Here is a 27,861-nt window from a genome sequence, read left to right as displayed (position 1 = left end):
ATTCATTTTGACATCTGTTTCACCAACATCCATTAGGCTACATTGTGTTGTCTTTTGCACGCCATCATTTTATGGGGTTTGCCTTTCTTATCACAAAAAATAGAAAATAAACACTGAAGTGGGTTTATGTCATCATGATCTGATAGAAGTCGTGGCTATACAACTATAAAAGGTGGCAGAGGGCTTAATAACAATCACATTTGGCTTACAATCTAATTTAATTAAATTATCTTTTTTTATTTTTCTATACATTCTGCTACATTTTGAGTAAACCATACATTTACAACATTCACATGGGGAAAACATCCACATCCTGACCAAGCCTAGCTCAAGATCTGAAATGGGTCCACAGAGAGTGGCTGTTGCTGCCCACTGCACCAGCAGCATAGAAGGAAGTGGTGCCAAATAAAATAGAAAAAAAAAAATCCCTGTAATGCAAACAATCAAAGTAGTGCAATTATCAAGTAAAAAAAACAAAAGCAACCAAGTACAATTAACGTAGTTTTTTTTTTTTTTTTTAAGTTGGCTACAATTAGAAAAGTAAGACATGTTGGAAATATAACAAACATAGTATAAGTCACACATCTTTACCTGAGATAAATATTCTTGATTGTTGTTTAACAACCATCATGTGACAAATAAAGTGCAAAAATTAAGATGGGAGTGAACAGAACTAGGAAAAAAAAGTGACCACTTATCCCACAATCTTTTGCCTAAATCAACCATGTTGATTCATAATAATTGTAAACATGACTTGAGGAATATTAACATCAAGTGAATTTTGTCTTAAATTCTTAATGTCCTCTCCTGTTTGAAACTGACACAGAATTTCCAAGCTTCAACATAATGAGACAAAGAAATTTCCTCTGGGAACAGCTCCTCCACATCAGGGGGAACATCCATGTCTTTGCGCTCCATGTAGGACACCAGCGTGTCTTTTAGACTAGAGAAAAGTAGAAAAGCACACATTTAAATCATTTCTGTAGTAATAAGAAGTTAAATTATGTAATGCCATCTTACCCCCACTCAGGTTTGAAGGTGTCTGTAGCCCTGGGCTTGCTGAGCAGTAGTATCAGGAACTCATGCATCTCCAGCAGGAAAGAGTCAGCACTGTTTTTGGAGAAGAAGCCAGTCAGCAGCCTGCGCTCGTCCACTCCGAGATCCTGCTTGTACTCCTCAGAAACATCTCCAAATGGATCCTACAACAACAAACAAATCAATAATTCACCAATACCCACACTGAATGGGTGTGAGCCATAAGCTTTCTTTTACCCTCTTAAGTTGAGCAGGCCTTGTGATTGAGAGACCCAAGCAGCTGCCATAGTGCAGCGCAATGCTTAAGAGAACACATACTCAAGGCCTGTGAAAAGAAAAGAAAAATTCAATACAAAAACTCAAATGCAAGTGACATGTATAAAATGAATATTTCAGACCTTGAGGATATGTGGAGGGGTTTGATTTGCCATTTTCAGCACCTCTTCCAGGTAACAAGATAACTGCATACAGGGATCTCCCCCAGACATGGCAAGAAACCCAAGAGCAATTTCCACTGTGGACAAGGCCTCACACACCTCACTGTAAGAGTCCAGCTCTGTGCTCACAGCACACTGCGTGAGGGTTTGGAGAGGTTCCTGGGACAAATGAATATTGTTACAAGAGTAAACTACTTCTGATCAGGTTGGCAAAGAGCAGCTGTTACTTACTTGTTGATCTTTTCCTTTACGTCCTTCAGGATTATCTCATAGTTACGGTCATGTCTGTGTACTAAAGTAGGAATACCCTATAAACAAGATACAAATATTTAACTCAACCCTGCGTATTCATACAGGTCACTATTTTCTTTTTGTTAGTTTTACTCACTTTTAGAGTGATAAGAGGTTTGCCTAATAGAAAGCGTGACACAATCTGCTGCTGGATTTTAGGCAGGTCATACTCGTGCACTGTCTCCTGGCCTTTCTCAATGCTGTATTGTGTGTTGGACAGAACCAGGGGCATGAGGTCTCTGTCCAGCTCGTAACGGATCACATGGAGGTCAGTCAGATCAGCTGGCCCACTTATAACTGGGGGTAAAAAATTTACACTCGGATTTTCAGTTGTTAACTTACTATTCTAGCACAATATGTTTCAAATGTGACATGAGGACCCCACCTGGTGTCCTCTCCAGTGAGCTTGTCCACACTGTAAACCAAGTCATTGTGCAGGGAGATGAGATAACTGGACAAGGGCCGTGAGCAGAGTCCTGGTCCACGGCGACTGGGTAACAGCACCCTAAGTCACAGTGCAGGTCCAAGTCCCTCTCGCCGAAAGCAGGTGGAGGTTTAATCTCACCTGATATATATTAGAGGACACAGTATATTTAGATATCTATTATAAGATGAGAGAGCACTAGACTGCACGTCTTAATTGTGATTTAACCATTGGTTGCCAAAACACTCTAAGCTGATTCCAGGTAGTCAAAACAATGTTGATATGCTTCTCGTACCAGGCCTTAGGGGACACTAAAAATATATATATAAATAAATACATACATGCATTTCGTTTCAATTGACTTTACTTTTTGTACTAGAGTAAAAAATAACATATCTATTTGGGCAATTTTAGGTCTTGAGTATGTGAAGTTGTTGAATACCTGATTGCTGACGTTGCAGAAAAATCTGCAATTGTGGAGCAGAGCTCACTGACGTTTTGAACTGTTTGACCAGATTTTTTTGAAGAGTCAAAAATGTCAGGGAGGAATTTCACCAGTCTGTACTCAGCTTCCTGAAACAAACATTCAAATGTTCATGTTACACAACTTCTTTTTTGTGAGTAAAGTATGTTTGCTTTGATGATGATTCATTTACCCTGTGGAGGAATTCCAGAGGACTGGTAATGTGTCTCTGCATCACTCTGCTCTAAAATGTGTGTAAGTCCTAAAAGAGATACTTTCTCCCTACAGCTCCACACAGTGGAACAATGGATCAAAGACTTTTCTGGCATAGAGCCCAAAAACAGCTGAGGGTCTCCGAACATGACTTTCATGATTGGACTGGCAGAAATGCGATCATCAGAGCGAATGAATGCGTTCACCTCCTTTAGCTGCCTGTCCAGGTTCTTTAAAGTACAGAGTATCAATGAGAAAGAAAAAATAAATAAAAAAATGCAATTAGTAAGAACTATACCATAAAATTGTGAAGCAATTATGTTGCTCATCTCAATTTCCCAATTATTTCTGGCTGTATTGGTGGAGAGCTGATTGTCAAAACCAACTGGCCCTAAAAAGAAAGGTAATCAATTTCAATGATTATATTTTTAAGACATTTAAAAGACAGATAAGACTCTTCATGAGATGTACAAAACTGAAATACATTACTCAGACATGTCTGTCTGACTAAATGACTTTTTAAACACAATATTGGCATGCTCCAGTACATACATGTTTGTTGCTGAGGGAGGATGAAGGAGGCTGCTGATGATCAGATGGACAGAGCTGACTGTATCATCTGCTCCTTTTTCCAAGAGATTTGGTCAGATGTTTCTGATCCTCTCTCAGGTGAGCAAGGAGAAACTGTCCTGGGTTATCAACTTGGGGCATGATCATGGTCGAGATCATCTATTATTGAAGACATTATTAATTAATTTGGTTAATTTGAAAAAAAAAAAAAAACACACCAAAACATCACAAACATTGTGTTATTGTCTTGAAATTGTTGTACACCTCGGCATTGCAAATAACAAAGATGATATAAGTAAGCCATACTACAATAATACATTTGGTGCAATGTCCTTCCTTCTAAGTGAATAAGTGATTTAGTGGCTAGTTCCTCACCAAACAGAGAGGGATTTTATGCACACAGATTGTATAGTGCATGTTGGACTCCGCTAGGGCTGCCCTTTGTCACCGGTTCTGTTCATTATATTTATGGACAGAATTTCTAGGTGCAGCCAGGGGCCGGAGGGGGCCTGGTTTGGGAACCACAGGATTCATCTCTGCTGATTGCAGATGATGTTGTCCTGATGGCTTCTCGAGCCAGGACCTGCAGCAGGCACTGGGGCGGTTTGCAGCCGAGTGTGAAGCGGCGGGATGAGAATCAGCTCCTCCAAATCTGAGGCCATGGTTCTCGACCGGAAAAAGGTGGTTTGCTCTCTCTAGGTGGGTGGTGAGTCTCTGCCCCAAGTGGAGGAGTTCAAGTATCTCGGGGTCTTGTTCACAAGTGAGGGAAGGATGGAGCGGGAGATTGACAGGCGGATCGGTGCAGCGTCTGCAGTGATGCGGTCGCTGTATCGGTCCGTTGTGGTAAAGAAGGAGCTGAGCCGGAAGGCGAAGCTCTCGATTTACCGGTCAATCTACGTTCCTACCCTCACCTATGGTCATGAGCTCTGGGTAATGACCGAAAGGACAAGATCGCGGATACAAGCGGCTGAAATGGGCTTCCTCCGCAGAGTGGCCGGGCGCACCTTTAGGGATAGGGTGAGGAGCTCGGTCACACGGGAGGAGCTCGGAGTAGAGCCGCTGCTCCTACACGTTGAGAGGAACCAGCTGAGGTGGCTCAGGCATCTGCTCAGGATGCCTCCTGGACGCCTCCCTAGGGAGGTGTTCTGGGCATGTCCCACCGGGAGGAGGCCCCGGGGAAGACCCAGGACACGCTGGAGGGACTATGTCTCTCGGCTGGCCTGGGAACGCCTTGGGGTCCCACCGGAGGAGCTGGAGGACGTGTCCGGTGTGAGGGAAGTCTGGGAGTCCCTGCTTAGACTGCTGCCCCCGCGACCCGGCCCCGGATAAGCGGAAGAAGATGGATGGATGGATAGATTGTATAGTCACTCAGGTAAATACAAAATATGCCAATATATATATATTGGTTTTATCTTGTGGTATGAAATTACTTCAATAGATAGACCTTTATGGCCCCTAGTCACAAGACTGGGTCCATGAGAAAAGATTAGGTGAGATTTTGACATTATGCATAGTACATAAATGTTGCAGTTCAAATCACAATTTTGGCCACACCATTTTTCATTTACTTTATTTAATTTTTTGTAGCACTACTTTTTTGAACTACAGCTTCTCAATATAATTTAACCCTTTTTTGTCATTTCCAAATGTAAACACATGGGGAAAAATCTCACAAGATCATTTTTCTCATGTATGCATCTTGTGGCATTTTTTTCTACCAAGATGTGGAAAAAGATCTTGTCCCATCCCCCGTTTCAATTGTCATTTTAACTTGAATTAACTATTGTTACATTAGTTAATAAAGTTAACAGTAATATCCAGCCATTCTTGACCTTTTTACACATTTCTTGAGTCCTGATTATAAATACACAGCACTCTCATTATGTTGCTACCTTATAAAGTAGTAGAAAGTGTGTGTTACTAGGGAAATACACAAATACAGTTACCTGTGCGTTTTTGCATAGACCAAACAACATAGTCATGTGTGTGACCATACGGACAATAGCAAAAGAAACAGGGGAAAGACTCTTTGTGTCCAACATGTCAGGATGGTCTCTGCGCCTAGGGTCACCGAGGACATGGCCCCTCTGAGTGCGGTCACCCCTATAAGATACCACAACAAAACAGATTTGCTAAAACATGTGTTTTTTGTTTTGTTTTAAACACAAACACCAGCATTTTTTTTTTATACGTACAGTAACTGAGCCTGTTGAAAGCCTTGCTGTGGCATATGATTCGTTCCCCCTATTGCTGCACCACAGTCCACACAGCGACTTATTTCCATGGGCCTACCACACTAAAAGACAGAATTAGTTCCCTTATATGTCCCAGAACATATATTTAAAACAGCGGCACTACCTACCTCACCAATAGCACATGGGTGGCCATTTGGACAATCTGTAGTAACAGTTAATATTAGACAAATTGTGAATCTTGTAATCTTAGGAAATTTTTGTCAGATACTTACTGTACCAGCGCAAGCCCTGTCCCATAGCTTGCTGTGCCATTGTAACCTTGTCTTCTGGCATGCTGGGTAGGAACGCCCCCTTGAACAAAAGAAAATGTTTAGAAACAAAGTCGTTTTAATAATAAACAGAGAGGTTAATGTATTTACCTGCATGGTGGCAGGAGCCAGGGCTAACTGCTTCAGAGGGCCCAAAATGTGCTGGTTTCCACAGAGCAGCACAGCAGCCAGATGAACAGTGAGTTCAATAAAGACACACTGAGTTCTAGAGAGTGCGGGTGTGAGAGTTAAAGGTCCAAGCTGATTTGAGACCAGACCCTGGGCAAAATCTTTTAACTCCGGGGTAGTGAGCACTTTAGAATCCTGAATGTAGCTCATCCACAGGTCTAATTGCTAAAAACATAAAACAGAGTACAACACCTTTTAGTTATGCATGTTAACCGTGGGGTATATGATGTTTTTCTTCATAATTTTACCTCAGGTTTGGGATGAAGACTTGGATTGGGTTCTCTGTACCATGTGGTGACTTCTCTGTACAGTGCTAGAAGCAGAAAAACTGCTCTGCTTTGATTTGCACATCTGCACCTCTGCAAATGCACATTGTCATACATAATTAAATATCTAAGGAATAAATGTGAGGAATAAATGTATCACAATGCAAAATAAAATGTGTGGCCTTACCTCACAAGTCTGATCCAGGCCATCCACTGTGCCATCCAGAATTACCTTTGCAACAGCATTTCGGATGGTTTGATATTCAGGACCACACACAAGAAACAGGTCCATTGGGGCCTCTTCAGCCTGTTGCACAGCAGAACATAAAGAATGTGTATTAGAGCTGTGTGAATAAATAAAAAATGCCAAAAATCATTTTGGCATGTATACCTTTTGTAGAATTTCCTCAGGGAAAAGCCAACTCATTTGATGAACTTTGAGGAGGCTCTGGACATGCTCGACTCCATGTTGAGTTCCAATTTTCCGAATTAAATAAATACGATACCAGTCGTTCTTACTCTGTGTGCACAAGTGCTTCACACTTTTCAGGAAAACACTGAATGCCTGACGTTCCTGAGTTTCTGCGGTCGTAATTATCCGGTCATGAGCATTAACACATCAGAAACAAACAGAACATTGCAGAAATAGAGATGTAGAACACACTTTATTGTCCAGTGCTTCGTTGTGACTCACCTGTGGTTGTGGTTTCTTCAGTAATGAGACTAGCAGCCATGTCCAGGTCCAAGCGAACTCTTGCCACTTGCTGCAGTGACTCTATAGTGGCTGAATTAAGAGACTGGCGGTCTCTAGACAGGACATCAAGGAAGTCACTTTCATCCTTAATGCACAATTTCTCAAACATGGAGTCCTATAAGAACAAACATCTCGCATGAGAAAAATAATTTAAAAATGCATATTTAACTTAATTAAGCTAAACAAACTACAATCTGCCATACCTCAAAACAATTTATGTACAACGAGTAGAGTTCAGTCTTCTCTGTATTGTCCAATAAGTTGCTTTCCTCTACAGCTTCGAGATGATGCTTCAAGTACTTCTTGATTTTATCAAAACTTAACACACAAAAGAGAATAAAAAGGCAAAATAAATATTGTATATTAATGTGTAGGTTAATGTGCTAAATTCACCTTACCTGTACTTCAAGAGGAGTTTGAGCACTACTGAACGAACCACCGGGCTTTTATCAAGAGATTCAGCAAATGGTGAAAACTCCTTTGTAACAATCTGTCTCCCTCTTTGTGCTGAAGGAAAACAAACAAAAACAGTTTTACATGGTGATTTAACACACCATCGACTGTGAACAACATGTGCAAGTAATGAGTGCATTATACCTCCAGGTATTGGTGCAGAATTTTCCTGGTGCATGAGAAATGACAGTAGATCATGAATAACTCTGGACTTGGTGGGGAGTTATCTTTGAAACACATGGATGACACCAGCTCCACAAAGAAAGCATTGCAACGCCTTCTAAACTGTGCATGTATATTTATTTTATCCCTACAAAACAAATATGATCATGAGCCAGTCACACACTCAAAAAGAACCAATATATAATATTTCTAACCAACCTTATGGCATTGGAAGAAATGACTGTAAAGTCATCGTTAACTGGCTGCATGCAGTATGGACAGTACATCTGCCCTAGAGCAAGCCACTGTCTGATGCAGTTCAAACAGTAGATGTGCTCACAAGGGAGGCAGACTGGGTCCTGAGGGTCTCCAATACACACTGAACACCGAGGCAGACCAAACCTGTGAAATATGAAATGAAAGTAGATTTAATACTAATAGAGTGGAACTGAAAGAGTTAATATTGTAACTTATTTTTACCTGAAGATGCAGTCAACAGCTCCATCTTTGCAGCTTTTTAGTAAACCAATCACTGTTTCAAATGTGTCTTTTGTTTTCAAGTTGGTGTTCCTTTCCAAAATCTTGGTAGCATTAAATGGCGACAAATAGTCAATTAAATACAGAAATGTATTGAAATTAATTGCCATTGTCATTAAAATGACAGCTTGATCTGCTAATTTAAACTCACTAACCTGCCAAAGTCTCCGCATGTGCTCTAAAACTATAGGGACCAGCTTGTCATTTAGCTCTTCAATGCTCAGCAACATGTGCTCCACAAATAAAGAAAGACAAAATATCCGATTCCAAGCAGACCTGATAAAAATAATGCAAAGATTTGTAAATTAAATGTCCAGTCCAGGTAACAATCATACTAAATGATCATGACTTACTGCACTCTGGTGACAATTATCTTGCTTCTCTCTCCATAGTCTCTCACACTGTCTTCAGAGCACACTAGTTCAATGGGGACTTGGAGTTTATGAACCTGCCTGAGCCAAGTTTGTCTTTGTTCATCTGTGTTCAGATCTGTAGGCTCCAGATGTTCCACACAAGCAAAAGCAGCATAGACATCCAGAACCTTGAGGGAGTTCATAAAACAAAAGAACATACATTATACTGTTACATTAAAAGACAAATAGAGGATTTACCATTTCAGGTCCATCTCTAGAATTAGGATTTCTTAAGAGGTGTCCAATGACTCGCGGTTCTAAGCAGATGATCCTGGAGAGGTTCTGCAGTCTGTTCTTGAACTTGTGATAAGCAGCGTGAATCCAGGACAGACATGTGGATCTATCTGTGGCTTCCAGTTTTATCTTCAGTTCATTCACACAGCAGTTCAAAGCACCACTCAGGAGCTAGTAAAATAAAATGAGTATATCACATGATCACACAACAACAATTATGTGTAAACGGTAACAAAAACCTGCATCTCTTCTTCACAGGCTACATTCATGGTCAGGGAGACATAATCCTGTAGATATCGATGGTAGAATTCTGCCTGTGTGTCATGGTCTTCGTTTCCAATGAAAAGCCCCAATGGAGTTTTCCAGAAGAATTCATCAAACTGCAGTTCTGTTTGGCCTGATAATCACCAAAAAAGCATTATATTATTTCATTCTGTCACTGACACTTATGAAATAAAACTGTTGGCTTGTACCTTCGTGCTGGAGAGCATGAACCCACATGTCCTCCAGGTAATCTCTGATCCTCCAGCTAAAGGGCATGCTGCACCCAATCCTCATCTTTGGAGTGATGTAGTTTTGGACCAGGATAGTTCTGTTCTCAGAGCTGACACAAAATATTATATACAGCACACTGACAAACTCTTGCTCTTACACAAACTGAAATAGCTCTACTTACTTGGGGTCTTGGCTTAATGGTGAGATTTTAAGAAGCTTGTCATTACCAAAAATGTTTAACCACAGCTTTTTAAGAGAAGTTCCACTGTTTGTGTCCAACAGTAAATCCAAGTTTTGGTCACGGTCGCTGATTGCGACTAGGTGAGCCAACATAGGGACCACCATAGCCTGAATGCGTTTCCATAAGGTGTTCCTGTCATTCCCCAAAGAAATAAAAACAGATTCATCTTATTGCTCTGTTATGCTTTACTTTCTGCTTTACTCACCTGAAAGTCCCTCCTTCTTGCAGGGCGTCAATGTTGGAGGCCTCCCTCATGACCCAGTTGTTTTTAATTGACAAAAAGGTGGTGTCAACATGGGTGGCCAATAAAACATGAAGATGTCTCTTTATTATTTTGTTAAACCCTTCTGTAAGAGGTAAAAAGGAAAATTGTAGATCTTTTTAATTAGTGATGTAAGGAAATAATTGTGATGCATGTTTAAAAGGGGTGAACTGTTAATCACAGTAGATCCTTGAGAAGTACTAGCTGCTTATTGAGGTACCTTTAATTTCATCATCGCCATCAAGAAGAGTGAGCAGAATCTCCACTCTGCGAGTGCTGCGGAAGCCACTCTCCAGCTGATCCCTCAGCATCCCGACTGCACTCTGCACACAGCTCCGCACCAGTGTTGCCGTGTCCAGGACAGAATCCAGCCCCTGCTGAAACAGACACACACAAGTTTACAGTGACCCAGGTACTCACCTTCAGCTAGTGCATAAGGGAATTAAAGGCTAAATTATACTTTACTAAAGGGGTCATATATGATGTAAAACTGACTTTTACAATGTTACAACAGTGTCTCTCCATCGTTAGCTTACTCAGAATTTTATTTTGAGTGATTCATATATGTTTGAGTAATCCTGTACTGTACTCGAGGCCTAAGTGCTCAGAAGGGACCTGTTGTCCCTCTCCAGCCATAGCTTTCGCATAGCATTTTGTTACACAATAAAAAAATCTGAGTTTGATTCATGAAAGTGGGGTTCAAAAAAGTCACATGTTTAAATAAATCAAACACTACTCACATTTGGACTCTTCTCAGACTCTGTGTTCTCCTGTTCTGTCTCCATGTACATGTCATCATCTACCTCCATGGCTGCAACAAAGACATACAGTACAACATTTGAGAAATGATTTGTGAAGACGATTAAAAAAAATAGAGGCTTCAGTGTAAAATACCTTCAGGTTCATTAATATTGGTCTCAAACAACTGACTGATTGTCATTCTTTGCAGGATTTTGATGTCAGAAACTATTTCATTTGATCTTCTAAGATCATCAATATGAACTGATCTCCAAGGTCCTAGACATAATGACAAAGTTTTATGAAATAGAATGGTGTGCAATAAAAAGGTAACAATAAATTTTACCCCCATGAAAGCCAACATAGGAAGTCCCTCCGATCATTCTTGGCAGTCTTGAAATGAAGTATACAAACACTTTGTGGCCTGTGTTCCCTAGGACAATCTTTGTGATTTCATTTATGGACGAGTACCTGGTAAAACAGAGCAAAGGTTCTAAAACAGGTGGCTCTTAGTATATATGATAGACCGACAGTGACAACTTACTTTGCAGATGCAATAAGATTGACACTGTGAGAAGCTTCATCATAATCGCACTGAATGATGAGTATCTTGATGTTTGGTTCAGAATTGTATGGACCAGCTGTTAGGAAGTTTCTAGATACAAAAGACTTTTTAAATAAAATAGCCAAATCATTTTGATACATTAATTTCATTTAACCTGTACACATTTTCACTAACCTGATCTTTTTTAAGAAGGAGTGCTCAGTGTCAAACTGCTGGACTGACAGAAGTTCAGCACTTAAACCATTTTGCTCCAGTGATTTCAAGTCAGATGCTGTCAGAAGTCTTGAAAATGTTGTCACCTAAAGATTGGAGAACATATTTCTATATATACAGTACAATGTAATGTAACAGATGCCTGTTGTCCTTGCCTACCTCAGTGAAGAAGGTGTTGCCAAACTGTTCCTCCCTAATATGAGCTAGTATATAGTCTGATAAACATCCAGTATTCTGCTCTTCACTGTAGACTTTGGCTAGATGCTCACTCTCTCCTCGGGGAAGGTCACTGCAGTCCAAACGAACCACTGAATCTGGTGTGGCGCATTTAAGGAGTATGAGTTTAGCCTCATTCAGAACTTTCTTTTCTAGATCAATCATTTCCACTGTGTCATTTTGATTCTCCAGCACTTGGAGCACCACAGAGGCACATGTGTCAGAGTGGTAGCCAATAAAGACCTCTGCGGGTTTGTACTTGTGCACCTGAACAATGGCTCTCTGCTGACTGCTCAAAGAAACAAAAAGCTCCACCCAATTCTCCAGCTCTTGGACAGTTGTTTTCTGTTCAGCTTTGAGGACAGTGTGGATGTCCAGAAAGTGTTTTTCCAGTCTGTTGATGAGAGGAATAGGAAACTGTTTGTAGACTACCTCTCTTTCCTCAATGACAATGAGTCTAAAGTCTTTGTGGACCCTGCACTTGACTCGGTGAGTCCCCAATCCAAGATCTACATACTTCTGTCCACCCAAGAAGACATAGTACTGATTTAGAGCATCATAGAGGCTTTCATAGAGGTTCTGCAAGTTTAGAAGCACAACAGTTTGCCCAGTCTCCATGCAGATCTTAACTCTGTTGATGTTGCGGCAGATTTGGGTGTATTCCTGATCTTTTGGAAAGCTAGAGCCAAAGATAATTTCTGGTTGACCACTTTCTTTGAAGAAGGTTTGTTGAAGGATTTGAAGAGCTGCATAGTTTTTGGTCAGTACCAGCAAATAACGACACTCTTCATCCTGTCCGACAGCTTGAATATTTTCTTTCACAAACTCTATTGCACTGATGCTCGCCAGGTTTGACGCAATTTGCAGTTTATCTTTGAAAACAGAGACAGCATCTATATCAACTCTTCCACTGAAGTTGCGCAAAACTGCCTTCATGATTTCCTCTGGACGGGGTTTCCTCTGAGATGTCTTGGCAACAGCAAAAATCATCTTAATTAAGCTGTAGTAATCGCGGAGGCCAAAGAAACCATTGCCTTGCCTTTGACAGATCTCTAAATAGGCTTTAGCAAATGGCTTGAAGAAATCTCTCACCATTTCTAGAACCCTTTTATCAGATGAGCATATACCCTTGGCACTTTCAACAAGCTCTCTCTCATCAGGATCACCCCGGGAAACAAAAATCCCTCTGTTCATTTTTGCTGGATCCAAAGCCCAGTTGGATATTCCGATGAATCCAACTTTTTTGTGAGGCAGGGGTTCATCATCAATGCATCCTTCTTCAAGCAATGGATGGAGAGTTTTAAGAGGCATTTTTGGAGAGTCCTCAGCCAGACCAATCTCATCAAGGACCACAACTGAAATGTACTCCTTCAAATTCTTTCCTTCCTGGAAGCGTCCACACTGCTTGAAGGTATTGATAATTCCCTCTGGGGTAGAGTGAGGGCTACACTGGAACGACACTAAGTGGATCTGTTTGAGCCTTTTGTAAATGTCAGAATGGGCAGATTGACCTTGCATTGCATCAGCCACCAAAGTTTTAGATAGAGATTTTGAGCTTCCAGGTTTTCCAACTAAAAAAAGTGGGATTCGAAGCTCAATGCAGAGCACCATCATGAAGACGTTCTCTTTCAGGGCATTGTTTCTTGCAATTGTATCTCCCATAGGAACCCCACTGAGAAGTAGATCTTGCATGAGTGTGATTTCTTGCTTTATCTTTTGTGGGATGTATTCTCGTGGTAGGCTTCTGGAGATTTTCTGCCTATAGCCGTCCTTGTTCTCAAGACAGGCATGATAGCACACCCCTATGGCCATAATTAAAGACCATAGTACGGCATTTCTGTCTTCACTGCTTTGATTCAAATTAAACTTGTCAATCTCATCAAAGAATGTGGCATGATTGTCGAAAAACCAAACAAAAGCCTGCATGCATCGTTCCACATCTCTGAGACTCACAAAGCTGCATTCATCTTTTCTTTTGCGCATATATTTCTGTGAGTCTGAGAGGACATTCACAATCGTTTCTACATAAACGTTACTGATGACATGACATTGAACCACTCTCTGTACAATCTGCTGAATGTAAATCTTCTCTGTGTCATCATTTAACTGCCCAAAGTCCCACACAAGTGGGATCATGCTTGGAGGTAAGGCATGCACTCGATACACTAACTGCCGTAGTGGAATAGATCCAAGTTTTTCATCCGTTTCCTCTGCTCGAACTCTGTATCCTAGCCCGGCAGATTCTAGTCTCTCTATCATCTCATCTGTGTGCTTGCGGTATGGATTGCATGCCGCTATGATCTGTAGACCACAGCCTGATGTCAGAGCTTCTCCTTGAACAGTCTTGTCACAAAGGACCTCCTTGATGCTGCTGATGGCCTCGGTGGTGTTTGCCTCATCAAAGAATAGAACAGAATCAAAGCTATAGTCCTGTTTGTTGATTGCAGCCATAGTTTCTGCATCTTTGACTTTGGCATAGATCATGCGTGAGTTTGTGCCACCATGGACTTTGACCAATTTCATATTTTCTGTAGCCACTCCACTTTTTCGTAACTCACAAAGAAACTTGATGAGCCTTGTTTTCCCACATCCTGTCTCTCCCATGATGATAACTGGAATGCCACACCTGAAGCGCATGTGGATTGCAAGTATCTTGAGAATGTTGTCTGTGGTCAGCTCATAAGTTTCATCTGGGTCCAGAGGCCACTGGATACCAAGAACATTACACATTCGCTCTATTTTCTCTCCTCTTGGAAGTCGGTCAAAGTCAATGTTAAAAGGCACTCTCTGCAGCCGTAGACCGTCATACAGCTGTTTAGTCATAACATTTCTCTTAATGACTCTTCCTGAAGCAGGATCTATGGCATCAACAGCGTTGTGATCGTTGGGTTGAAGGTGAAAACCTATAAAGGTCATGGACACATGATCATCATTAAAAAAGATATATGGATGTGGTTCTGTTTCCCATCTCTTCCGAATAAGGAAAGGCGCCAGGTCTTCTTCTCTCACACCAGTCAGATCCACATGTGGCGTGCCAGGACTCTGGTCAGAAATACTAAGTGATGGAGTGGCAAAATCTTTAGCCATCAAAATCATAAAGTCTACAACAAATCTTTTGAATCCTACAAGAGTGTCTCCAATAAACTCAGCATCACAGAAGACAGATGTCTCACAATCTTGGAGCTGTAGATTGAGAAACCATGCAAAGTTTCGTAGTTCTGCCCAGGACGGGTTCATGATTCCACAGTGCATAAGAAGCATCTGAAGACATTCCCCATGTGAGCCTTCGACTCCCTTATATGTGAACCTATCCAGATCAGCATGATTATGAAATCGAGTGAGATATTGATAAGGTCGCTGAAAGGCAGCACTTCTGAACTCTTCATCATCCATCAATGGATCTTCACTATTAAAAATAGTGGGGTCATCGTTTTTCCTCAGCTCTATTTCTAGTACCTCCTTCGGAGGTCGGCAGAAAATATTTGGAAACACATCTGTGAATGATGATTTCTGAGCCTTCAAAAGAAACAAACAAAAAGTTATTATCGCGTGATGGCAATGGGTCCATATAGTTAAATGTGAACTGAAAAGGACTTACTTGAGTTGCTGTGGCTTTGGATCGCTCCAAGATCTCCACTACATACAGCTGCTTCTCATTGCATTTCCACACCTTCCCCTCAGAGTCCTTGAGATAGCGCAAAAACAGGAGCTTGAAAAGAAACTCATGAAGACCACGCTGAACCTGTTAAATGACATAAGCGTCGTTAACAATAATTTTTAAGTAACAAAAGTTTTAAAATATTATCATTACCGATGATGTAATGTCAAAATGAAACACTGTGAGGGCTCTCCTCTCTGTGTGGTTCAGAAGAGACTGGAGAACAGCATCCTCATCGACAGTGGGCTCAGTCAAGCGAATGCATTTCATAACTGTAGTCTTCTTGGTTGACTGCTTTAGTTTTTGATACAGCCTCTTAATATAAAGAGATTTACCTGAAAACGAAGGAAACACATTGTCACCAACAATTTCAATGAAAGTCATTTGACAAAGAATAATTGAAGACTACTTACCCACACCAGCTCTTGCAGATGAGACGATACCAACACACAGCCTGTCTTTAAAAACTGCTGCAGCACTACACTGGACCTCAGGGACAACATAATGGTCATGCAGATATTCCTGAATCTTTGCTAGTGGAGCCTGGGGAACCATGTGTACTTTGTACTGGCTAAAGGCAGATGGAAGATAAGCATGCTCTTTTTCTGAGCTGCAGAATATCACGAGCTTGTAGTCTCTCCTACTTTGGATTTTTATGCGCTGAAAAAAGCTCTCAACTTTAGAGCTCACGTCATATGTCAGTGCATCTGCATACAGCAGCGAGTAGATCTTGTATCCTTTATACCCATGGTTGAGACAGCGTCTTAGGAAGAGCTCTACTTGTTCATAAGGTGTAGTGGAGGTACACAGAAGCACTTCGTCAACAGTTGGTAGTGACTCATTTTTGCTGCTCATGTAGGTGGAGATGCAAGATTTCAAGATGTCCTCATGTGGACAAACAACCAGATTTGGTTTTCCAACATTTAACCCATTTGGAAGTTCTCTGCAAACATACATTGTAATATTTTCATCTGAAATATCTTCATCACTTTCACCCTCTGTCACATTGTTTGCAAGTATTTCCAACAGTCGTCCAAGCGTCCGCAAATCAAGAACATCAGGCAGTGAACTCTTCATGTCTTTCATGTAAGAATTCCATATTAGATCAAACTTCTGCAGCCCACATGCTTGTTGTATTAGTGATGGTAAGAGGTCAAAGTCACTGTTAATAACAGTAAACCCACTTTCTACCATTGTAAATGTCTGGAACTCAATGTCCTCATTTTGTTCTTGTGGCTGATTAAGAATGTCATACTGGAGCTTGTGCCACACATGTCTCAGGTCCATGGCAGAGCAGTCAGGCTTGACAAAAGAGAGCATCATCAGAGCTTGGTCATCTACACTGGACACATTTTGTTGAGAGAGGTGATTACATAGGTATACAATCTGTTCAGCTGTGTAGTAATTGAGATAGTAGTGCTGTGATCTTTGTTTATCCACAAAATCCATCCAGAATTTAAGACATTTCTCAATTCTCCTACAAAGTTCTGGAAGCTGTTCCTCAAGGCTGCCCTCAATAATAACTGCACTGAAAGCACCGTCGAGGTGGAAGTCCATCATAATACTGGGGTCATTAGTATTTGTGCAGCAACTAATCTGTGCTTCCCATTGTCTGAAGAGAGGATTACCAGCTGTGTACAGTGCGATAAAGGCCTCAGACAGTCTCTGAACATTGTCAAAAACCTGGATAATACAAACACAAAGAAACGCATACAGTTTAAATATAACAAGAATTTATCAGGAATTTAGAAGGATTAGACTATGGCTACAACAGAAAAAAACTGGACAAAGTTATTCAAATAAAATACCTCTGTGAAATGATCCACTTCATGCTGCCCCTGATCTCCCTTCCCAGACATAAGCATAAGTTTGTTCTGCAGTTCTCTCAGATCATCAAGAGTATAATTTCTCATCTGTCGGTCACCATCATGGTCCTCTGTGATCTGGAGCTTTAGGGCCTCATCAAGACTTAGCTGCATGAAAAATCTGCATTATTATTTGTACACAGAGTGAAAAAGAATAAATACAAATGGCTGAATTGTAATATTAACCCTTTTTTCATGTTGTGCACTGATGACATAGATCCCCTTTTTGTTGATGGATGAAGCTAAAGAAAGAGACGACAACTCCACTGAGCCATGGCTGTCTTTCACAGTTTTCAGCCATTCAAGATGACGAGCACTGTCACGCTATGAAAGAAAACAGAAAAATGTTACATTTTTACACTTTTGCACAATATTACTACAGCAAAACTGATAAGTATCAAACCAGTTTATTAGGCAGGTTGCAATCATTCTCTAAAGCCCTCCAAAGTTTCTGGACCACAATTATGAAAATGTGAAAATCTGAGTCTTGCTTTAGTTCATAAAGCATAGATGAGTATCCAAGGACGGCATCATGGAAACAAGCAACCCGGTCCACATCCATGTCATTCTCTCCAGCGGAGATGGAGGCGAGGTCAACAAACACCTTCAATTCATTGATATCTGGAAAATGAATATAATCATGTCAAGTCATGTTAAGTTCAGGAACACCTCATACCACTCACTTCCTCTCCATCTTCATGTTCATGTTCATGTTTACGTGAGCTGCTCGCCCTCCCTTCTTTTCTACATTTCTTTCCTTCAATCTTTCAGGTATGCAGGGTGTTCAAAGCCCAAGAGCCAAATGCCCCATAGGAAGCCCAAAACCCACCTTTGTATATCAGCCTGTCTACAACAACCATAGTCTTTATGCATAATATATTCACATTTACACCATTATTGTGAGGTTCAAGTGCTTGCTAGTTGAAATACAGTTATGTGATAATTAGCTTTTAACACAAGTAAATTCATATATTTGCATTTTCACCTTCAAGTGCCTCTTTGACCCAGTAGACAAAGTTCTTCCAGCGTCCCAACTCATGCAGGCAGTTTTTGCGGGCCTCAGTTATATCCACTAGATCCTTTTTTGCTTGAATCAAATCATTATCAATTTGACTAAGCTGCACTCTATTAGAGTTTTCATGATTCTGAAAACAAATGGAAACAAAAGATTTGTCAAACATGCATTTATGATAATTTTATTAAAACTTAAATTCTAAAGAATTGACACTTACAACTTTAATAAGGTTCTCCAGAATGCTGAAGTCGCCCTGGAGACCAAGGCTATTTTTCACTGTCATGATGATCTCTGCTGAAGCCACAGCCAGGTGAAGCTCATGGAACTGTTCAATCTGTTGAACACGACGGTGGACCCACTCTTTGTCATCAGAGAGATCAAGACGACACATGATCTCCAGGTCCTGTAACAATTCTTCATATTTTTCCTTGTAATCTTTGAAGAGATTATTGACCCTCTCAAGTGTAATACTGCCATCTTTAAGAGAACAATAGATTTCCTTGTATTGATTAAAACAAACCAAAAAAATATTTTCATATATTTCTTCCAGTGAAACATCTTCCTCTTCTTCAGAGTCAGAACTTTCCTCTTCCACAAAAGCTTCCACACATTGGTCCCAACACACTTTGAAGATATGACTGTCTTTGAATGTGTACATTTTTTCTGCCATGTCTCTGATACATTCATCCAAATGAAAGTAGGTGACAGCTCCAGCCTTGTCTGAGGATATTTGATCAAATAGATGAACCTCCATAAAATTATTTAGTGGCATTTTCTCAATGTTAACATGCTGGCTTTCCTTTATGTCGTCCACATCAACTACCAAAGACATTAAACAAATAAAAATTAAATGGGTGATTCAAAGATGGATGCAAGAGGAGAGAGTAGCCACGTACCTGTAATTTTCTCCTCAAGTTTGTTGCTCATAGTTACCAAAATATCCACCAACTCTTTTTCGTGGTAAACAGCATTGACTTCATTCTGCCTCTGCTGCAACAGTCTTTTCATTTTAGTCGCATTTTTGTACTGTACTTTTTCTGTGAAACAATCTATTAATATGCAGAGGTGACATTTTAGAACGTCATTATTATACACTTTCTAAAAATGAGGCTGGTTGCTCTTACCAATCTGGATTAATTCTATAAAAGCATCTTTCTTCTCGAAAATGATGTTGAGCAAGGCAATCTTGACATTTCCATGAACCAACATATTGACAACACTGGCGAAGGCAGTCATTGCTATCACAAGTCTTTCATTTGCGATAGCAGAGAGCTTCACAGTCACCCCTTCCTCACCATCTGTGATTATAACATTTTAAAGCATATTTAGACATAGGTCTAAAATAAAGATTTTCAGATCAAAGGAAAAATACCATATAGCTGAAAAATCTTTTTAGAAGCAGTCCAGGAAAGTAGATGGCGGAGGATTGTCTCTTCATCATCACTATATTCCCCACAGTGTTTAGGCCATGATTTCTCAACTATGGCTGAGATCAATTTCCCAAACTTCCCAAACCAATTCAAAGCAAACCTCTCGAGAAACTTTCCTTCAGATTTTGTCTATTTGCAAAAAAAAAAAAAAAAAGAAAAAGTTAAAGTATGCTTAATAAATGGATTATCTATTTATATAATGCAATAGGTAATGAATATATTTAAATACCTGGCATAAAGATGCAACAGCATCTAGAGCGCACACTTCAATACAAGAAGTAACATATGAATGTGATTCACTGAGGCGTTCACTGTGCTTGCAGTAGTATTCAATCTGTTTTGTTGGAGATTCCTATGGGTAAACAAAAAAATTTGGTCATACACTTAAGAAATGATTTGACTATTTTTTCATCCATCCATCCATCCATCCATTTTCTTCCGCTTATCCGGAGCCGGGTCGCGGGGGCAACAGTCTAAGCAGGGACTCCCAAACTTCCCTCACCCCAGACACGTCCTCCAGCTCCTCCGGTGGGATCCCAAGGCGTTCCCAGGCCAGCCGAGAGACATAGTCCCTCCAGCGTGTCCTGGGTCTTCCCCGGGGCCTCCTCCCGGTGGGACATGCCCAGAACACCTCCCTAGGGAGGCGTCCAGGAGGCATCCTGAGCAGATGCCCGAGCCACCTCAGCTGGCTCCTCTCAACGTGTAGGAGCAGCGGCTCTACTCCGAGCTCCTCCCGTGTGACTGAGCTCCTCACCCTATCCCTAAAGGTGCACCCAGCCACTCTGCGGAGGAAACCGATTTCGGCCGCTTGTATCCGTGACCTTGTCCTTTCGGTCATTACCCAGAGCTCATGACCATAGGTGAGGGTAGGAACGTAGACTGACCGGTAAATCGAAAGCTTCGCCTTCCGGCTCAGCTCCTTCTTCACCACAACGGACCGATACAGCGACCGCATCACTGCAGACGCTGCGCCGATCCACCTGTCAATCTCACGCTCCATCCTTCCCTCACTCGTGAACAAGACCCTGAGATACTTGAACTCCTCCACTTGGGGCAGAGACTCACCACCCACCCAGAGAGGGCAAACCACCTTTTTCCGGTCGAGAACCATGGCCATTTGGAGGAGCTGATTCTCATCCCAGCCACTTCACACTCGGCTGCAAACCGCCCCAGTGCCTGCTGCAGGTCCTGGCTCGAAGAAGCCATCAGGACAACATCATTTGCAAACAGCAGAGATGAAATCCTGTGGTTCCCAAACCAGACCCCCTCCGGCCCCTGGCTGCGCCTAGAAATTCTGTCCATAAATATAATGAACAGAACCGGTGACAAAGGGCAGCCCTGGCGGAGTCCAACATGCACCGGGAACAGGTCTGACTTACTGCCGGCAATGCAAACGCACCTCCTGCTCCGGTCATACAGGGACCGGACAGCCCTTAGCAAAGAGCCCCGGACCCCATACTCCCAGAGCACCCCCCAAAGGACACCGCGAGGGACACGGTCGAATGCCTTCTCCAAATCCACAAAACACATGTGGACTGGTTGGGCAAACTCCCATGAACCCTCGAGGACCCGATGGAGAGTATAAAGCTGGTCCAGTGTTCCACGACCGGGACAAAAACCACACTGCTCCTCCTGAATCCGAGGTTCGACTATCGGTCGGATTCTCCTCTCCAGTACCCTGGAGTAGACCTTACCGGGAAGGCTGAGGAGTGCGATTCCCCTGTAATTGGAACACACCCTCCGGTCCCCCTTCTTATACAGAGGGACCACCACCCCGGTCTGCCAGTCCAGTGGTACTGTCCCCGACTGCCACGCGATGTTGCAAAGACATGTCAGCCAAGACAGTCCCACAACATCCAGAGACTTGAAGTACTCGGGACGGATCTCGTCCACCCCCGGAGCCTTGCCACTGAGGAGTTTGCTAACCACCTCGGTGACTTCAGCCAGGGTGATGGACGAGTCCACCTCCAGGTCCCCAGTCTCTGCTTCCTCCTCGGAAGACATGACGGGGGGATTGAGGAGGTCCTCAAAGTATTCCTTCCACTGCCCGACAACATCCCCAGTCGAGGTCAGCAGCTCTCCACCCGCACTGTAAACAGTGTTGGTGAAGCACTGTTTCCCCCTCCTGAGGCGTCGGACAGTTTGCCAGAATTTCTTTGAGGCCGTCCGAGCCTATTGTCGATGCGGCCGCCAACAAGGCTCGATAGGACTCCTTCTTCAGCTTGACGGCATCCCTTACTTCCGGTGTCCACCACCGGGTTCGGGGATTGCCAACGCGACAAGCACCGCAGACCTTATGACCACAGCTACGAGCGGCCGCATCGACAATAGAGGTGGAGAACATGGCCCACTCGGAGTCCATGTCTCCAACTTCCCCCGGGATCAGGGAGAAGTTCTCCCGGAGGTTTGAGTTGAAGACCCCTCTGACAGAAGGCTCTGCCAGGCGTTCCCAACAGACCCTTACTATTTTTTCATAGAGTTAGTTATTCATAGAAGATAATACCTGTTTGTATCTTTCCTTAAAGTCTTTTGTTAGCTTGTCCCTCCATTCTGTGGTACAAAGGTCATCTTTAAACTTGATAGACAGGATATTATTCCACATCTGAAAAAGTAAATTAAATAGGTTAACGGTTCCAGTAAAGCTCTGACAGACCTAATTCTGTATTTTTATTGCTTACTTCAATCTCCTGTGTGTCCCCAAGCAGACTACTTCTGAAACACTGACAGATTTTTTTTCTGATGATGTCCAGAGCGGTATCCAAGGAGTCTTTTGTAGACTGTTGCTCATTTGTGGTTTCTGAACTTTCCTGTGGTGCATATTTTACATTTCCAATCATGTTGAACAATATTGTTTTAAAATGATATCCTATTTTAATTTCATACCAAAGGTTTAGCAGAAACAAAGTCTGCGACTGATGCAACAAGATGCACACAAGACACAAGAATATCAATGTACTTTGTACAATATGATGATCCTTTGCAGATTTTGTCCAATAGTTTTACTGCTGCACCCAAGGACTGCTTTCTGTAGGTCTCTGTAAAGGGACTGTCACAAACAAGATGGTCTCTATTTAGAAAAACAATAATACTGAAAATAATTGGTTAATTATAAAGATCAAGAAAGTATGAATCACCTGTACTTATCTTCTATAAGATTAACGTGTATGTGAGCTATTGTGTTAGAGACATCCTGTAAAATAAAATAAAAAACATTAATAATAATAATAATAATAATAATAATAATAATGTATTAGTTTATATAGCACTTTCAGAAGCTCAAATTCTCATTTTAAACTGTATTATTAAGTCACTGTACTCAGTGATGGTAAGTTACTCTAGCTACAAGTGGCGTGGGATATACTGAGAGAAGCAAGCCTGCAAATTTAAAACGGATAATCTTTCCCACCAAATACTGCCAATCACACGCAAGCAAGACAGGTGACATCACATAACCACAGTATACACAGGTTCAAGCAAGAATTAAACAGACAGGTGCTCTAACTATTGTTTAACTGTTTTTTGGTCATTTATGCATTTTCTTACCTCAGAATTCATATAAGAGATCTCTTTTGGGAGCTTTACATAAAAAATCTGAAGAATATCCAGAAGTTCTGGTTTCAAAGTGATACTGCAGTCCACCAGTTCACCAACTGATATCAAGTACAACCAGGAGCGTACCACAAGAACGTCTATCTCTTTAAGATGGAGATGACTCTTCATCAGTTTAACAAGACTTCTAAAAAGCACAGCTGTATGTTAAATCATTAAATCAAGAACAAAAGTTACTGAAGAGTGGAAGTTACCGTCTGTCTTCACTGCTCATGTATTGAACGTTATCAAGGTTGTCAATGCTCTGCAAACCTGCCCAAGATAGCACACCCTTTTTGCTACCAGACACAATAGCTTCATATGGCTTGGTGAGGCCTTCAAGAAGGTGGACCATAGGCAGCACCAAAATCCAATGGGGTAAGTGTTTAGTCTTTGCAGCATTCATTAAAGAAATCAAGAGTCCTGTCAAACTAAACAACCGTCATCTTGTAATTTGACAGCAACAACAAAATAAAATACTCATAAGATCTACATATAGGTGTACTCACTTTGGCAAAATGGCAGTGTCATGTGAAAACTCTTCCCAGTACTTTACAAAGTCCTCTTGGTTGAGTTCAGGCAAACTCAGTATAGTGCAGAGTCGACTGATCTCACCACTGTTCAACAAAATGCCATATCGGTTACATACACTGAGCATTATGACAGCCGCCCTAAGTGGATCCTGTACAAAGAAGCTCTTTCCCTCCTGGTCCTTGAGCAATTGAGGGATCATGTTAAATAGCATGAAATTCTTTAGCATTTCTTTGACCTAAAATAAAAAAGGAAAAAAGATTGACCTATCTGGCATCAGATAGATTATAACTTAAACAAAATTATTGCAAAGATGTACCTTCTCTTTTCCAAAGTCCAAGGAATCCCACTTGATTCGTTTCTTCTCATACACAAAAGGATCAGAGTAAACCTCAAAAAACTGGTTCAGCTGAACTAGAAAATTCTTTAAATTAACATCAGACCAGTCCTTGAGAAGATCAAAAATTATTTCAAGCATTATTTGTCCAGCAATTTCTCGCCCATTAATCAAATCCCTCTTTTGTTGATACCACAAGTTGTTAAATTTCTCTTTGACGAAACTGAAAGCTCCTTTCTCGGATTCCTCAGCACATATTATGTCATCATATTGATGCCAAGCTCCTGTATGTATATAATGTAAAGACATGATTAAAAAACTCAGAATAGCAATAACAATAACAAAGAATATAATAATTTACCATCAGAATTTAGGAGATTGTCTTTCACTAATAAACATCGATTGGTCACATCAGGAGTGTCCAGCTTGTAGATGTACTCATACTCATATTTTCTCTTTTTAGTTCTGAAAATAACGTATTTGTAAGGTATGGAACTATTTGCCGCTTTGGATTTGGTTGTCACCAATTCACCCTCAACTAGAAACCCATGTTCTCCAATTTTCCTGTATAAAATCAGAACAATGATGAACAGTGAAATACAAACATGAAAATATTTTCTTGAGTCAATAATACCTTGTCACATTCAGCTCAACTATGTTTTCTCCCCATGACCCAATATGTCCTCCTGCTTGGATAAAGATTTCATCTCTGTTTGGGTCAAATTTAAAGTCCTTAGAGAGAACTGCATGAAAGTATATAACCAGTCTGTCTTTAGCATCAACTGTTTTGATCTTTTTTGGCCTAAAAAAATAAGTTCATTAAGTATTATGCATATAGACTAAGAAATAAATGCATGCACAAACAGAGGTGTGTATCACTTTTCTGGTCTTGGGGCAGTGGGCCCTGTGTGGTCAACATGTCTCTCTTCACTTTCTTTGCTTGGGTCGAGTAGTTTTGATGGTTGTTCTTCTGTTGAGGCCTGACTGGTCCCAGACTGCTGTACCTCCATTTTTTCTATAGTGATCGTTGGTAGGTCCACACTCGAGCCTGAACCTTTATTCTATATTGAAAAAAAAATCTTTAATTATGTTTGTTTTGCTGCTATACAGTATATATTAATCAAAACAATACCTCTGGGTATGGACCGAAAACCATCGTTTGTTGACTTTTCCCAGTTTGGGTCTGACTTGGCACTTGCTCTTTTTCTTTCTTATTCTCCTGTTTCTTGGTCTCCTTTGTCTGTTTTTCATTTGGTTCTGCATTTGCATTGTGGTCCAGTTTCTGTTGGTTGAAGTCAGAGGCATTCTTGTTTTTGGGATTTTTCTTGTTTGTCCTGTTGTCCTGGTTATTAGACTTGGTCCCTTGATCAGGATTGGGCTGTGTTACTTCTGGAGCTGTATTGTGGGTCGGACTGGGTGGAGTGTTGCCCTGTGCTTTTTTAGACTTCTCATCAACTCTAGACCCTTTACTCTGGCCCTGTGTCTGGTCACCCTGTTTAGTCTGTTTTTCTGTATTTCCTTTTACAGTTGCAGATGTTTTCTCATTAACAGTTTGGGTGTCTTCAGATGCAACATTGGTACCATCATCTGATGCACTTTGATTCATGTTGGTTTTATCTTTTACTATTGGTTGACTTGGTGGGAGCTGCTTTTCCTCCTTTGGCTTAATCTCCTGAGTCAATTTTGCATTAGCTCCATTTACATTTTGATCCAGTTGTGGTTGATTGGCAGTGGATGAATCCTTCTTGTTTTTGGATTTTTTCTTGTTTGTCTTGTTATCGCTCTGATCATTAGCCTTGGTGCTTTTATCAGAATTAGGATGTGGTAATGGTGCAGCTTTGCCATCAGTTAGTGGTTGGGTTTGAGTGTTCTCTTGCGTCTGTTCACCCTGGGCATTTTCTTTTACCATAGGCACCTTTTCATACACAACCTGCATGTTGTCAGATGTACTGGCACTATTACCATCTGGTCCGGTTTTATCTTCTTCCATAGGTTCACTTGGTGGGAGTGGACTTGCTGGACTTTTCATTAACACGTCAGTACTGTCACTAGTGGCTAGCTTTCCTGAAGTGGACTGGTCTTCGAAAGATGAAAACTCTTGGTTTGATACTGAGCTTTCACTATCAGACCCATCTCCTGCTTGATGTCTTGTGTCTTTGTTGTCATCAGTTGGAACAAGCGACAAATCTGATTGTTCGGGGTCTGTTGACATATCGTCATCTTTCTTCTTCTTGCTTTTCTTCCTTTTTTTTCTCTACACAACACCACAAAATTAATACCATAAAAATGCTCTATGTTGCAAGCCACAGACAAATTTCAACTAACAGCAACCTATGTGAAAAATGCAATAGTAAAAAGTAAATAATACAGAAAAATGGTTTGTTGTCATTACCTTTCTTTTAGTATTTGTCTCTTCATTCGGACGTTTTGGAGATTTGTCAATATCTGCAGTGCTGTCAGTGGCAGCAGCATCTGGATCTATCAAAAAAAGATCATCATAGCAAGGCCCATAAGTGAGACACTCCATGAAAAGCAAAGTGAGATGTAGGACCTAGGTGTGTATGATATGACACTGCCCTCTTGTGGATAAAACAAAAAATGTAGAGAACGTTGTTAAACTTTATTTTACTGTCAAGCAGATATATTCACCTCTAAATATGTTTAGTATAACACATTTTAATTACTCCACAACAAGCCCACTGACGACCCTTCATTATTCACCTACCTTGTGTGACAGCAGGTTGTGACTGTAACTTATTACCACAGTTACAGCAGAATTTAGCTTTCTTCTCCACATTGTGATGTTTACAGGCAGGACACTTCATCTCTAAACGGTATCTGTAGGTAAAATATTATGAGCAGGAAAAACAACTTTACTTTCACTTTTGCTCATAAATTAGACATGTATCTATTTTTACTAATGGCGTTGAATCAAAGAACGAAACTGAAGGTAGACTAAACATTCCCGGTGAAAATCAGTGTCGACACTGTTTACGCATGTAATATCTTCATAAAATGGTTAGAGTTGTTGAGAACGCTGTTTTTTCGGCTCTCGTTCTCGCATTGGCCAAAAAAAAGCAGGAAAAAAATGAGGTCTCACTCCTCACCATGATCACTATGGTACACAAAATTAAATTAGTTAAGTATTGAGCGCAAATAAGGCCTATCAGAATATATCCGAATAAAGACACGCGTTTATCTACAATAAAAGTCTTGTTAAAGGCATTATGATGTGGTCGTGGACGTTGGGGAAACTACCTAGACATCACACTTTAATAAAACATCTATGCGACGTTCCGAGGCCAGTAGCCAATCACGGAACAGAACAAGTTTAACACACTTCCTGTTTGTCTCTCAGATAATAGCTACATACCGCTACATTTATAAGCCTGTTACTTTATGTAGGCCTGAATCTAGTACTGATATACTCCTGACAGTCCCTCTCTGCGTCACATGAGCGCTACATGCAGGCTAACTTTCTGGTATCACGTTCATGCATTTCATTTCATTAAAGAACATGTTTACGACTTACAAAATGCTAAAGAAAGAGTAAGGATGAAAACATGTTACCGACTGTGCTGTTGCAGTACGTGGCTATCTTCGCTCGAGCTGACTTGTTGTAGCTGACAGATAAACCTTTACACTAGCTTTTCTGGGACAGGTGGAGGTGGAGGATAAATTGGCATAAATAAACTCGCCTCGGGACAGTGGCGCGAGCGCGCGTCCTCTGTGCGGCACATTCACCGACACTACTGATCTCTTT

The 27,861-nt window shown here is 41.1% G+C and overlaps 1 protein-coding gene across 1 annotated transcript; it reads right to left on the bottom strand.

Moving 5' to 3' along the window:
- Positions 1-556: 556 nt before the first annotated feature.
- Positions 557-27,861, bottom strand: LOC117374318 (E3 ubiquitin-protein ligase rnf213-alpha-like). Its single transcript, XM_055223938.1, is given in 74 exon segments — positions 557-943; positions 1,021-1,239; positions 1,278-1,360; positions 1,434-1,631; positions 1,700-1,780; positions 1,861-2,060; positions 2,144-2,272; positions 2,275-2,328; positions 2,416-2,430; positions 2,433-2,498; positions 2,630-2,720; positions 2,722-2,760; positions 2,844-2,857; positions 2,860-2,883; positions 2,886-3,254; positions 3,416-3,431; positions 3,433-3,492; positions 3,494-3,592; positions 5,380-5,536; positions 5,629-5,729; positions 5,796-5,830; positions 5,901-5,979; positions 6,048-6,290; positions 6,374-6,484; positions 6,579-6,698; positions 6,783-6,973; positions 7,086-7,260; positions 7,349-7,463; positions 7,544-7,652; positions 7,743-7,808; positions 7,811-7,908; positions 7,980-8,162; positions 8,241-8,341; positions 8,453-8,573; positions 8,651-8,838; positions 8,909-9,115; positions 9,184-9,341; positions 9,418-9,548; positions 9,621-9,812; positions 9,886-10,027; positions 10,163-10,316; positions 10,683-10,753; positions 10,837-10,959; positions 11,027-11,151; positions 11,225-11,335; positions 11,420-11,544; positions 11,618-15,190; positions 15,273-15,416; positions 15,486-15,667; positions 15,746-17,015; positions 17,141-17,305; positions 17,384-17,521; positions 17,601-17,818; positions 18,183-18,342; positions 18,430-19,031; positions 19,109-19,261; positions 19,337-19,510; positions 19,585-19,771; positions 19,872-19,994; positions 22,146-22,244; positions 22,321-22,449; positions 22,526-22,688; positions 22,777-22,832; positions 23,186-23,378; positions 23,446-23,661; positions 23,740-23,999; positions 24,081-24,382; positions 24,460-24,662; positions 24,733-24,900; positions 24,978-25,159; positions 25,231-26,352; positions 26,491-26,576; positions 26,824-26,936; positions 27,797-27,861. Coding segments are annotated over 73 exon segments (16,014 nt in total). The 5' UTR covers positions 26,924-26,936; positions 27,797-27,861; the 3' UTR covers positions 557-786.

This window comes from Periophthalmus magnuspinnatus, chromosome 8 (assembly GCF_009829125.3).
Source record: "Periophthalmus magnuspinnatus isolate fPerMag1 chromosome 8, fPerMag1.2.pri, whole genome shotgun sequence".
Lineage (NCBI taxonomy): Eukaryota > Metazoa > Chordata > Actinopteri > Gobiiformes > Gobiidae > Periophthalmus > Periophthalmus magnuspinnatus.
This window is presented reverse-complemented; position numbering and strand designations above follow the sequence as displayed.